Source organism: Dipodomys spectabilis, unplaced genomic scaffold (assembly GCF_019054845.1).
Source record: "Dipodomys spectabilis isolate Male_0828 unplaced genomic scaffold, ASM1905484v1 ptg000286l, whole genome shotgun sequence".
In the NCBI taxonomy this organism is placed as follows: Eukaryota; Metazoa; Chordata; class Mammalia; order Rodentia; family Heteromyidae; genus Dipodomys; species Dipodomys spectabilis.
In genome coordinates, this window is record NW_024870963.1 from 262,465 (window position 1) to 274,451 (window position 11,987).

The 11,987-nt window shown below is 41.0% G+C and overlaps 1 protein-coding gene across 1 annotated transcript; it reads left to right on the forward strand.

Moving 5' to 3' along the window:
- Positions 1–2,251: 2,251 nt before the first annotated feature.
- LOC122126608 (olfactory receptor 11H4-like) lies at positions 2,252–3,229 on the forward strand. The gene has a single exon (XM_042701109.1). The coding sequence runs from the start codon at positions 2,252–2,254 to the stop codon at positions 3,227–3,229; it is 978 nt and encodes a 325-aa protein (XP_042557043.1).
- The last annotated feature ends 8,758 nt before the right edge of the window (positions 3,230–11,987 follow it).

Here is an 11,987-nt window from a genome sequence, read left to right on the forward strand (position 1 = left end):
TGGTAAAAGTTTTTCATGTGTCACTCTACTGCCTAGAATGACATTTTTTAATCCTAAACTGAGCCAGGCACTGGTGGCTCACACCAGTAATTCTAGCTACTCAGGAGACAGATCTGAGGATCATGGTTCTGAGCCAGCCCAGACACAAAGTCCATGAGACTCATTATCTCCAATTAACCAACAGAAAACAAGTGGAACCATGACTCAAGGCAGAGCACTAGACTTGAGCAAAATCATTACAGAGGCAATGCCCAGGGCCCAGGACTGGCACAAAAAGAATCCTAAACTGGGCATTGATGATTCATGCCTATAATTTTAGTTACTCAGGAAGCTGAGACCTGATCCTAGTTCAAAACCTACCCAAGCAGGAAAGTCTGTGGGACTCTTATCTTCAATTATGCAGCAAAAAGCTGGAGGTGGAGGTATAGCTCAACTGGTAAAATGCCAGCCTTGAACAAAAAAGACAAATAGATCATGAAACCCTGAGCTCAATCCTCCAGATGAATACAAAATAAATAAATAAATAATTTTTAAAAGGAAAATCTGGAGTTGGAGGCATGGCTCAGTTAGTAGAGCACTAGCCAATGAGAGAAAATGTCAGGTACCAAGTTTGAGTCCCAGTCTTGGACCAAGAAAAAAGGAAAATCCTTAAAGAAATATTAAAGACAACTTGATCCTTGACCATTGTCCTGTTTTGAATTTTACCTCCATGTGGCAGTAAGTTGAATTTATTCTATTGCCAAAGGTTTAACTCAACCTCTAACTAGCCATTTTTTTATTTTACATTTTTTTTATTGTGAAAATACCATACAGAGGGGTTACAATTACATGGGCAAGATAATGAGTACATTTCTTTTTTTTTTTTTTTTTTTTTTGGTCGGTCGTGGGGCTTGAACTCTGGGCCTGGGCGCTGTCCCTCAGCTCTTCAGCTCAAGGCAAGCGCTCTACCACTTGAGCTACAGCGCCACTTCCGGTTTTCTGGTGGTTTATTGGAGATAGGAGTCTCACGGTCTCTCCTGCCCGGGCTGGCTTTGAACCGCGATTCTCAGATCTCAGCCTCCTGAGTAGCTAGGATTACAGGCGTGAGCCACCAGCGCCCGGCAATGAGTACATTTCTTATCAAGCATTGTAGCCTCCTCCTTTGTTTCCCCTTCCCATCTCTTCCCACCCTCCCCCCACCCCTCCACCCATTCCTTCCCCCCCCACCACCACCAAAGTTGTAAAGTTCATTTTCGACATAACGACTTGTACATCTCATTGTTGCAATGGATCCACCTGAATCCCTATTGAAACAATTTGTTTTTTTTCCCTTCCCCTCCACAAATTATACCAACATCAAATACAGTGAAAGCAGGTAACCAGCCATTTTTGAAATATATATTTTTTATTGGGCTGAATAAAGAAAGCAGATAAGACTAGTACTAGTGGCCACAACTGTAATCCTAGGTACTCAAAAGGCTAAGATTCAAATATTGCAGTTCAAAGAAGTCAACTTGGCAGAAAAGTCCATGAGACTCTTATTCTACAATTAGCTACCAAAAACCAGGAACTGGAGCTGTGGCAAGTGGTAGAACACCAGCCTTAAGCAAAAATGCGAGGTGACAGCTCCTAGACCCTGAGTTCAAGCCCCAGTACCAGCACACACACAAAAGAAACAGAGAGAGAGAGAGAGAGAGAGGAAAAGAAAAGAAAAGAAAAGAGAGCCAGGTACCGTGGCTCACATCTATAATCCTAGCTACCCAAGATGCTGAGCAATAAGGATCACAGTTCAAAGCTAGCCTCAGGCAGAAAAGTCCATAAGACTCTTATCTCCATTTAACCACCAGAAAACCACAAGTGGAGCTGTGGCTTAAGTGGTAGAGCCCTATCCTTGAATGAAACTGGTAAGAGACAGCACCCAAGCCCTGAGTCCAAGCCCCACAACCAACAATAAAAAGAGAAAAAACAAATGGTTTGTGCATGAAGTTATGAAGACTCATAAGAGTACTAGAAAAATATTAAAAGCTGAAAAAAGTCTTACAAATCAAAGTGGTAATAAAAAGAAATAGTCTAGTTGTTCCACTAGCATAGAAAATTCCAGTTTCATAGGATTCTGGCAGAAGTAAATTACTGAGATACAATCAAATCAAAATATGGTAGAGTTCATCTTTATCTGTTTTCAGAATATGTATTTTTTTTCTGTATGGCTCAAGTTACCTTCTCAACAAAATCCTTGAGATATGTTGAAAGCAGAGAGATTTAAGATAAAATTATGTTTCTATTCTTTATAGACCTAGGCCCCATGAATAGATCAGCAACACACATTGTAACCGAGTTTATCCTCCTGGGGATCCCTGGTTGCTGGAAGACCCAAATTTTCCTCTTCTCGTTGTTCTTGGTGGTTTATGTCTTAACTTTGGTGGGAAATGGAGCCATCATCTGTGCAGTAGTATGTGACCGACGACTCCACACTCCCATGTACTTTCTGCTGGGAAACTTTGCCTTCCTTGAGATCTGGTATGTTTCCTCCACTGTTCCCAACATGCTAGCCAACATTCTCTCCACAACCAAGGCCATCTCTTTTTCCAGATGTTTCCTCCAGTTCTACCTCTTCTTTTCACTGGGCACAACTGAATGTTTCTTCCTAGCACTCATGGCTTATGATCGGTACCTGGCCATCTGCCACCCCCTGCATTACCCTACTACCATGACTGGGAGGTTCTGTGGCATTCTGGTGTCTTTGTGTTGGCTCACTGGATTCCTTGGATACCCAATTCCCATTTTCTTCATCTCCCAACTCCCCTTCTGTGGCTCTAATATCATTGATCACTTCCTGTGTGACATGGACCCATTGATGTCTCTATCCTGTGCCCCAGCTCCCATTACTGAAACTATTTTTTATGCTCAGAGTTCTCTTGTCCTCTTTTGCACTGTTATGTACTTTCTTCGATCCTATATTCTGTTGCTTAGAGCTGTTTTTAAGGTTCCTTCTGCAGCTGGCCGGCAAAAGGCCTTCGCAACCTGTGGTTCTCATTTAGTTGTGGTGTCTCTTTTCTATGGCACAGTCATGGTAATGTATGTTAGTCCTACATATGGAATCCCAACATTGATGCAAAAGGTCCTGACACTTGTTTATTCAGTACTGACTCCTCTCTTTAATCCTTTGATATATAGTCTTCGAAATAAGGAAATGAAACACGCCCTAAGAAATGTCTTAATTAGAATGAAATTTAGTAAAAATCTATTTTAAAAATATGTCAGCTGGGTGCTAGAGGCTCCCATCTGTAAGCCTGGCTACTCAGGAGGCTGAAATATGGAGGGTTGTAATTTGAAGCCAGCATGAGCAGATCCATCTCCAATTAACCAGCAAAAAGCCAGCCTGGAGTTGTGGCTAAAGTGAAAGAGGACTTACAGGAGTGAACAAACAAGCCAAGCAAGTGTGAGCCCTGAATTCAAGCCCCAGTACTACACCATGCTTACAAGTTCTAGTGAAAAACAAGTCGGAGATGTATCAGTTCCTTCCATGGTCTTCTCCTCCTCGTTCTTAGTAGTTAGAGGTCATGTGTTTTACCTGGAACTGGGGCCCACCTTTTGGTATTGGCTATTTAACCTTAATACACTGAGCATTTTCAACACCCAGTGAAACTCTTCCAAAGCCAGTCCTCATTGGAAGGATGAATTGGGATATGAGATGCCCTCCCACTGAGATTCCCTGGGTCCCATCATTCCATCATTACACATCTTCAGCATAGCCCTAATACCTTAGTTCAACTACAGATAACAATTTTTACATGATGAGACTCTACAGTAGGACAATACCCAGCATCCAGGCTTTAAAATGTTTTTGATCTTTTTTCATGTAAATGTATTTTAAAGCTATTGCTTTAAAATTGTACATAGTATATGCACATGTGACATACTATGATAAAATCCTTTGGTACAATAAAAACACACTAAAAACAAAAACAAATGACAGAAAATCAAAATAGACTGGGATACATTTTAGGGGAGGAAGGCTGTGAAGGTGGCTCAGTGGTAGAGTGCTTTCCTTGCATGCATGAGGCCCTGGGTTCAATTCCTCAGCACCACACAAACAGAAAAAGGCAGAAGTGGCGTTGTGGCTCAAGTGGCAGAGCACTAGCCTTCTGCTGAAGAGCTGAGGAACAGTGCCCAGGCTCAGAGTTCAGTCCCCACAACTGACAAAAATTAAAAAGAAAGAAAGAAAAGAGGCAGGGGAGGACTAATGGAGAGGATGAACAAGGATCAATATAATCAGACGTTTGTTTACATGTATGAAATAAAACAATGATAAACTGGACAGGTATCTGTCTATCTGTCTATCTGTAATCCTTAGCTACTCAGATGGCTAAAATCTGAGGATCAAGGTTCAAACAAAGCTCTCACAGAAAAAAAAATCAGCAAAAAGTTGTTCTGCAAGTATGGGTCAAGTGGTAGAGCTATAGCCATGAGCAAAAATAGCTGAGTGAAAGTGTAAAGCTCTGAGATTATGTGGTTATATCCTAGCATTATGTGGTTATATACTAGCATATAAAAGAAACACAGAGTGGGGGAACCTGGAACAATGAAATCTATTGAAATTGTTTTAAGAGGGGAGAAGAGTAAGAGTGATACAGGGTCAGTGAGTTTTATCAGAATACATTGTGTACTTGTATGGAGACGTCACAATGAAATTTCCTTTGTACAATTAATGTATGCTAATAAAAATAATTGGCTAGGCGCCAGTACCTGATGATTCTAATCTAGCTATTTAAGAGGCTGATATCTGAGGATCAAAGTTGGAAGCCAGCCCAATTAGAAGTTTGTGAGGTTCTTATCTTCAATTAATCAGAAAAAGCTGGAAATAAGGCAGGTGCTAATGGCTCACACCTGTAATCCTAGCTACTCAAGAGGTTGAGATTGTGGTTCGGAACCAATCTGGGCAGGAAAGTCCATGGAATTGTTATCTGTGGCTCAAGCAGCAGAGCACTAGACTAGACTTGAGCAAAAAAGCTCGGGGACCATGCCCAAACCCTGAGTTCAAGACACAAAACTGGCACCAAAAACAACAACAACAAAAGTAGAGGTGTGGTTCAAGTGGTAGAATGTCAGCCTTGAGCAAAATAAAATCTGAGCAAGAGTGAGAGGCCCTGAGTTCAAGTCCCAGTACTAGTGCAAAAATAAATAAACAAAAATAAATGTATATATTGATGGAGTGATGTGTGCTGTTTTAACATATATACATTGTATAAATTTTAAATGTATCTACTTCTTTTCCATTCCCTCTGTACATTATCTTTACAATAAAATTATTTTAAAAATGTAATTAGGTGTGATACATTGGATGTGATACTAGAAACTCAATACCAATTTACAAATAATGCGATCAGAGCCTTGGAGAAAGGGAAATAAAAGTTTGCTAATTTTGCCAGGCAAAATGAGGATTGGAGCTATTAATTCCAGTCCTCATAGTCCTGACTCCTTGTAGGACATACTAGTGTTGGGGAAGGATAAATTTTATAAGAAAGTCCAGGAGCATGGGCTTCAGAAGTGTGGCTAAAGCATGACTTTGGGCACAAGGGTGGCCTTTGGCCTGCTCATTTCTTGATATGCTTGTATTAGTCCCCAGAGCTATGTTTCTTGTTGTCCCTTGACTCTCCTGATCAGTATGATAAGGAGAAGAATTGTCACCAGCACCAGATGAGAGTTTGTGAAGTTTCCCTCTAGAAATTGAGGCCCTCCACTTAGGGTCCCTGGTCCTTAACTTTGATCACAGAATAAGAATTTCAGGACAAGTCACAATAGTAAGAAAATTTGGCAGAACTTTATTGAGTAAGCAAGCAAGTAGGCAAGCCAAAGGGCAGAGGCATGCTCCTAACAGATACTGAGGGGGCTCACTGAGCTCTTGGACATCAGGAATATATATGATAAAAGGCAGGGTTTGACTTAAAGTTATTCTAGGATAGATGTTTCTCTTTGTTCTCACATTTCTCACATTTAATCACTTTTTTTTTTTTTTCTGCGGGTCGTGGGGCCTGAACTCTGGGCCTGGGCGCTGTCCCTCAGCTCTTCAGCTCAAGGCTAGTGCTCTACCACTTGAGCCACAGTACCACTTCCAGCTTTTTCTGCTTATGTGGTGCTGAGGAATTTAACCCAGGGCCTCATGCATGCAAGGCAAGCTCTCTACCACTGAGCCACCTTCCCAGCCCCACATTTAATCACTCTTGATGTTACACTTTTATTACTTGGGCTCAAGGTCTCTAAAACTAACTTACTCTTTGAACTTTGATCATTATGTTTGGGCATCCTTTCTTTGAAAGTTCATGAATGTCCTCCCTTGAGATAAAAACTTTGTGCCAGGAGGAGTCATTTTTTCCATGTCTTTGCTTTTCCAGGACACATGCCTTTCTTTATGTCTTGCTTAATTGTCAGAATACACTAATTGTTTGGGGCCAGAAGACAAGGTCAGATGGAGAAAACTGCTCATATTCTTTTCCTTTCCCTTGTATTAATACTGCAGCTTATGGAGGAGTATAAGGGTTAAAGCAGAGAGCTCTCCTATGTTTCTAATAGAATTACTCATTAAATAGTGTTTATTTCTGAATTTCCCCATGGCTGCCCTTTAATAACAATGCCCATTTTCCTTAATCTATCTTGTCTCAGAGCTATGAGGAAGGACATCCTTAAATTCCCTAATTTTTCAAATGAGAGAGGGGAGATAAAAGAGCATAAAAAAGAGAAAACAACTGTTATTTTAAATTTATGTAACTGATAGTGTCCTAGTCAGTTAAAACCTAGAGTTGTGCTTATATTTAGGTACCTGTTCCTGGTTCTGACAAGCCTCAACAACACTGCACTAAGTGAAAAAAAAAATCACATGATGCCACATGAAATAAGACAGGGAAGACCAAGTATCATATGAATTCATTTGCCTGAGAGCCTAGGTTGACAAATCCAGAGACAAAGACTGGATTTGTAGTTCGGTAATAACCAGGAGCTAGGGGAGGAAAAGAGTTACTGCTAGTAGGTGCCCAGTTTCTCTTGAGGGTAATGAAATCTGGAAATGAATAGTTGTGATTTTGTTGTGAATATACTAAAAATTACTGAGTCATGTGCTCTTAAAGGGTGAATTTGGGGCTGAGGGCATAGTTCAAATGGCAGAGAGTTTACCTAGCTCACAAATGCCTGAGTTTGGTCCCCAGCAACACACACACAGAAGAGTGAACATTTCATTAGAGAAATTCAGATCAGACCACAAGGAGATTTCATCCCATAGCTGTTAGGAAAGCTACTATCAAAGCAGAAGATGACAAGTAAGTATTGGCAGTGTTGGAGAAAGGGGAGCACTTGTACCCTGCTGGTGGGAAAGGAATCTGAAGCAGCCACTATGAAAAACTATTAGTAATCCCAATTCAAGGATTCCAAAGGAATTAAAGCACAATCTCAAAGAGTTGTCTTATCTACATTTCTTTGTTTTATTGGAGCAGTGTTCTCAATAGCTAAGACATGAAAGCAACCCAAAGGTGTGCCAATACCTGAGTGGATTTTTTTAATGTGATATCAACATATAATGGGCCAGGCACTAGTAGTTCATACCTGTATTCTAGCTACTTAGGAGGTCAGATCAGAGGATCACAATTCAAAGCTAGCTGGAGCAGATAAATCTGAGAGATTCATACCTCTCCAAACAGCCAACCAAAAGACAGAAGTAGAGATGTTGGTGATCAAATATTTTAATGATAAAATATTTTAGTGCCAGCCTTAAGCAGAAAAGCCAAGTGAGAACATGAGGTCCTGAGTTCAAGGCCTACTATCTGTGTGCAAACACACACATGAGCACGTACACGCACACGCACACACACACAAACACGCAAACCAAACAATAAAATATTATTCAATCTTGGGCTGGGAAGGTGGCTCAGTGGTAGAGTGCTTGCCTTGCATGCCTGAGGCCCTGGGTTCGATTCCTCAGCACCACATAAGCAAAGAGAAAAAAGCTGGAAGTGGCCCTGTGGCTCAAGTGGTAGAGCGCTAGCCTTGAGCTGAAGAGCTGAGGGACAGCGCCCAGGCCCAGAGTTCAGGCCCCACGACCAGACCCCCCCCCCAAAAAAAATTATTCAATCTTAAAAAGTAAGTCGATTTCAAAGACATTATGTTGAGTGAAATAAGGAAGAAACAGGATAAATACCATATATAAGAAAATATAGCTGGCTGCCAGTGACACACACCTATAATCCTAGCAACTCAGGAGGCTGAGATCTGAAGATTGCAGTTCAAAGCCAGCCTAAGCAGCAAAGTCTGTGAGACTCTAATCACCAATTAACCCCTAGAAAACCAGAAATGGCTCTGTGGTTCAAAGTGGTAGAGTGCTAGCCTTGAGCAAAACAGGGATAGCCCCCAGGCCCTGAGTTCAAGCCCCATAACCCAAAACAAAAGAAAGAAAGAAAGAAAGAAAGAAAGAAAGAAAGAAAGAAAGAAAGAAAGAAAGAAAGAAAGAAAGAAAGAAAGAAAGAAAGAAAGAAAGAAAGGAAGGAAGGAAGGAAGGAAGGAAGGAAGGAAGGAAGGAAGGAAGGAAGGAAAGAAAGAAAGACAAAATAAAATGGCAGCTGCCTTGTTAGGGAAGGATAAAATAGGGAAGTATTAGTCAAAGGGGAGAAAGCTTTTTGTTATCCTACAAGCTTAGTGTACACATATCTCTAGTTAACAAGATGTGCACTTACAACTTGCTAAGGGATAGATCTTACATTAAAGGTTCCTATAATAGGATAGAAGGAAACATTTCACACTTTTGTGTTTATGCAATACCAAGTCTTGTATTCAGGTTTACATGCTCTCATTTTGTGTTTTTGCTCAAAGCTAGAACTCCACCACTTGAGCCACACCTCCATTTCCCATTTTTGTATTAATTAATTTCATTAGCATATATTGATACTACAAAGGGATTCATTGTAATAATTTCATACATAAATGTGTACAGAAGGGGCTGGGAAGGTGGCTCAGTGGTAGAGCACTTGCCTTGCATGCATGAGGCCCTGGGTTCTATTCCTCAGCACCACATAAGCAGAAAAAAAAAGCTGGAAGTGGCACTGTGGCTCAAGTGGTAGAGTGCTAGCCTTGAGCTGAAGAGCTGAGGGTCAGTGCCCAGGCTCAGAGTTCAGGCCCCACGACTGAACCCAAAAAAAAAAAAAAAGTTTACAGAATACTTTGAACAAGTCCACCCACTCTATTTCTTTAGCCCTCCTCTCTCCTCTCTGTCCCCTTTTTTATGTTTAGTGGGTTACTTTTTGCTATCTCCATACATATATATAACATACATTGACATTCCACTTCCATTCTGATTCTCCCACAATCCCCCTTTTACATTCAAGTCTATCACCATCATCATCATCAACAACAACTTAGACTTAGATTCTGAATACGGACCAAAAAATTGATACTTGAGTTTTTGAGCTTGGCTTATGTTACTCAACACATTCTCCAATCCTTCCATTTTTCCTTTGAACAACACAATTTATCTCTGAACAATTTATCAGCTGAATAATACTCCATTGTGTATATATACTACATTTGTGTTAAATGTTCATATCAATAATAATAATCATAAAATTAACATGGTAGAAGAAACTTTTTCATTGTGCTTCAACTGGGGCTTCAACTCAGAGCCTGGGCACTATCCCTGAGCTTTTTCTTCTTTTTTTGGGGGGGGGGGGGAAGGGGGAGTCCAGTCTTGGGGCCTGAACTCTGGGCCTGGGCGCTATCCCTGAGCTCTTCAGCTCAAGGCTAGCGCTCTACCACTTGAGCCACAGCACCATTTCCGGCTTTTTTCTTATGTGGTGCTGGGGAATCGAACCCAGGGCCTCAGGCATGCAAGGCAAGAGCTCTACCGCTGAGCCACCTTCCCAGCCCCTATACCTGAGCTTTTTGCTCAAGGTGAAGTCTCTACCATTTGAGCCACAGCTCCACTTTGTTTGTTTGGTTTTTTTGTTTGTTTTGTTTTTTGGTAGTTACAGATAAGAGTCTCATACTTTCTTGCCATGGCTGGCTTCAAACCACAATCTTCAGATCTCAACCTCCTGAGTAGCTAGGATTACAGTCCTTAGCTGCCAGCACCTGGCAGAAAGAAACTTTTAAAGGTGATAGAGATAGTTTAATGATTCTGACCATAGCGGCTGGGAAGGTGGCTCAGTGGTAAGTGCTTGCCTTGCATATATGAAACCCTGAGTTCGATTCCTCAGCACCACAAAAGCAGAAAAAGCCGGAAGTAGCACTGTAGAAGTGGCACTGTACCTCAAGTAATAGAGCCCTAGCCTATTTAGCTGAAGAGCTGAAGGAGAGTGCCCAGGCCCGGAGTTCAGGACCCATGACTGACAAAAAAAAAAAAAAAGATTCTAAGCATACTCACAAGTGTATAGTTATCTTCATAACCAAGTTGCATACATTAAATATGCATAACTTTTTTATTATACAGCAGTTTTTAAAACTTTACCTCCATATTTATTTTATTTATTTGTTTGTTTATTTAATTATTTATTGTCGGTAATGGGGCTTGAGTGCTATCCCTCAGCTCTTCAGCTCAAAGCGAGCACTCTACCACTTGAGCTACAGCACCACTTCCAGTTTTCTGGTGGTTAATTAGAGATAAGTTTCATGGCCTTTCCAGCCCAGGCTATCTTTGAACCATGATCCTCAGATCTCAGCTCCTGAGTAGCTAGGAGTACAAGCATGAGCCACCGGTGCCCGGCACCTGCATATTTTCTTTTAAAAAAATCTACAAGAAAAAATTCTTTTTTTTTTTTTTTTTTTATTTTATTTGAAAACATACTGTACAGAGGGGTTACAATTACATGGGCAGGAAAATGCATACATTTCTTACCAAGCATTGCAGCCTCCTCCTTTGTTTACCCTTCACCTCCCTTCCCAGCCTCCCCCCTCCCCCCCACCCAATTATACCCCCCCTCCCTACCCCCCACCGACATTGTAAAGCTGGTTTTGACATGACATTTTGTACTTCTCATTGTTGCAACAGGTCCACCTGAATCCTTAAACGACTTGTTTGTCCCCGTCTCCTCCACATGTTATACTGACATCAAATAGAGTGAAAGCGGGGGTTACACTGTGGGGGAGGGACATACAAAGCAACAAAGAAATAATATTATAAATGCGTTAGAAACACATGCATGAATGAAACAAAAACATTAAAATACATATTTGAGGGTTCGTTTTCCTAACATCACATTCTCTGACTTTTTCCGCTTGACTCATACCTATACTAGATATTGCAAATAAGGGAAACCATGGGACCTATGTTTCTTTGGGCCTGGCTTACTTCACTTAATATAATTTTTTCCAAGCCTTTCCATTTCCTAACAAATGGGGCAATGTCATTCTTTCTGATGGAGGCATAGAATTCCATTGTGTATATATACCACATCTTCTTGATCCATTCATCTACTGAGGGGCATCTGGGTTGGTTCCATATCTTAGCTATGGTAAATAATGCTGCAATAAACATAGTTGTGCTGGTAGCTTTAGTGTGGCCTTGTTTGTGGTCATTTGGGTAAATGCCCAAAAGTGGGATTGCTGGGTCATTGGGGAGCTCTATATGGAGTCTTTTGAGGAACCTCCATACTGCTTTCCAAAGTGGTTGAACAAGTTTACATTCCCACCAACAATGAAGTAAGGTTCCTTTCTGTCCACATCCCCTCCAGCATCTGTTGTTGTTAGAGTTCTTGATTTTTGCTGTTCTAACTGGAGTGAGGTGATATCTCAATGTTGTTTTGATTTGCATTTCTTTTATGGCTAGGGATGTTGAACATTTCTTCATGTGTCTATTGGCCATCCTTCTTTCTTCTTCAGAGAAGCTTCTCTTTAAGTCTTTCGCCCACTTACTTATTGGGCAGTTGTTTCTTTGAGGATTTGTTGTTGGGTGGTTTAATTTTTTGAGTTCCAAGTATATTTTAGATATGAGACCCTTGTCCGTTGTATGGCTAGTAAAGATCTTCTCCCAGTCC

What these genes read in the sequence shown, in the direction of transcription:
- LOC122126608 (XM_042701109.1), top strand. Translation starts at nt 2,252, where the DNA reads ATGTTTCTATTCTTTATAGACCTAGGCCCCATGAATAGATCAGCAACA.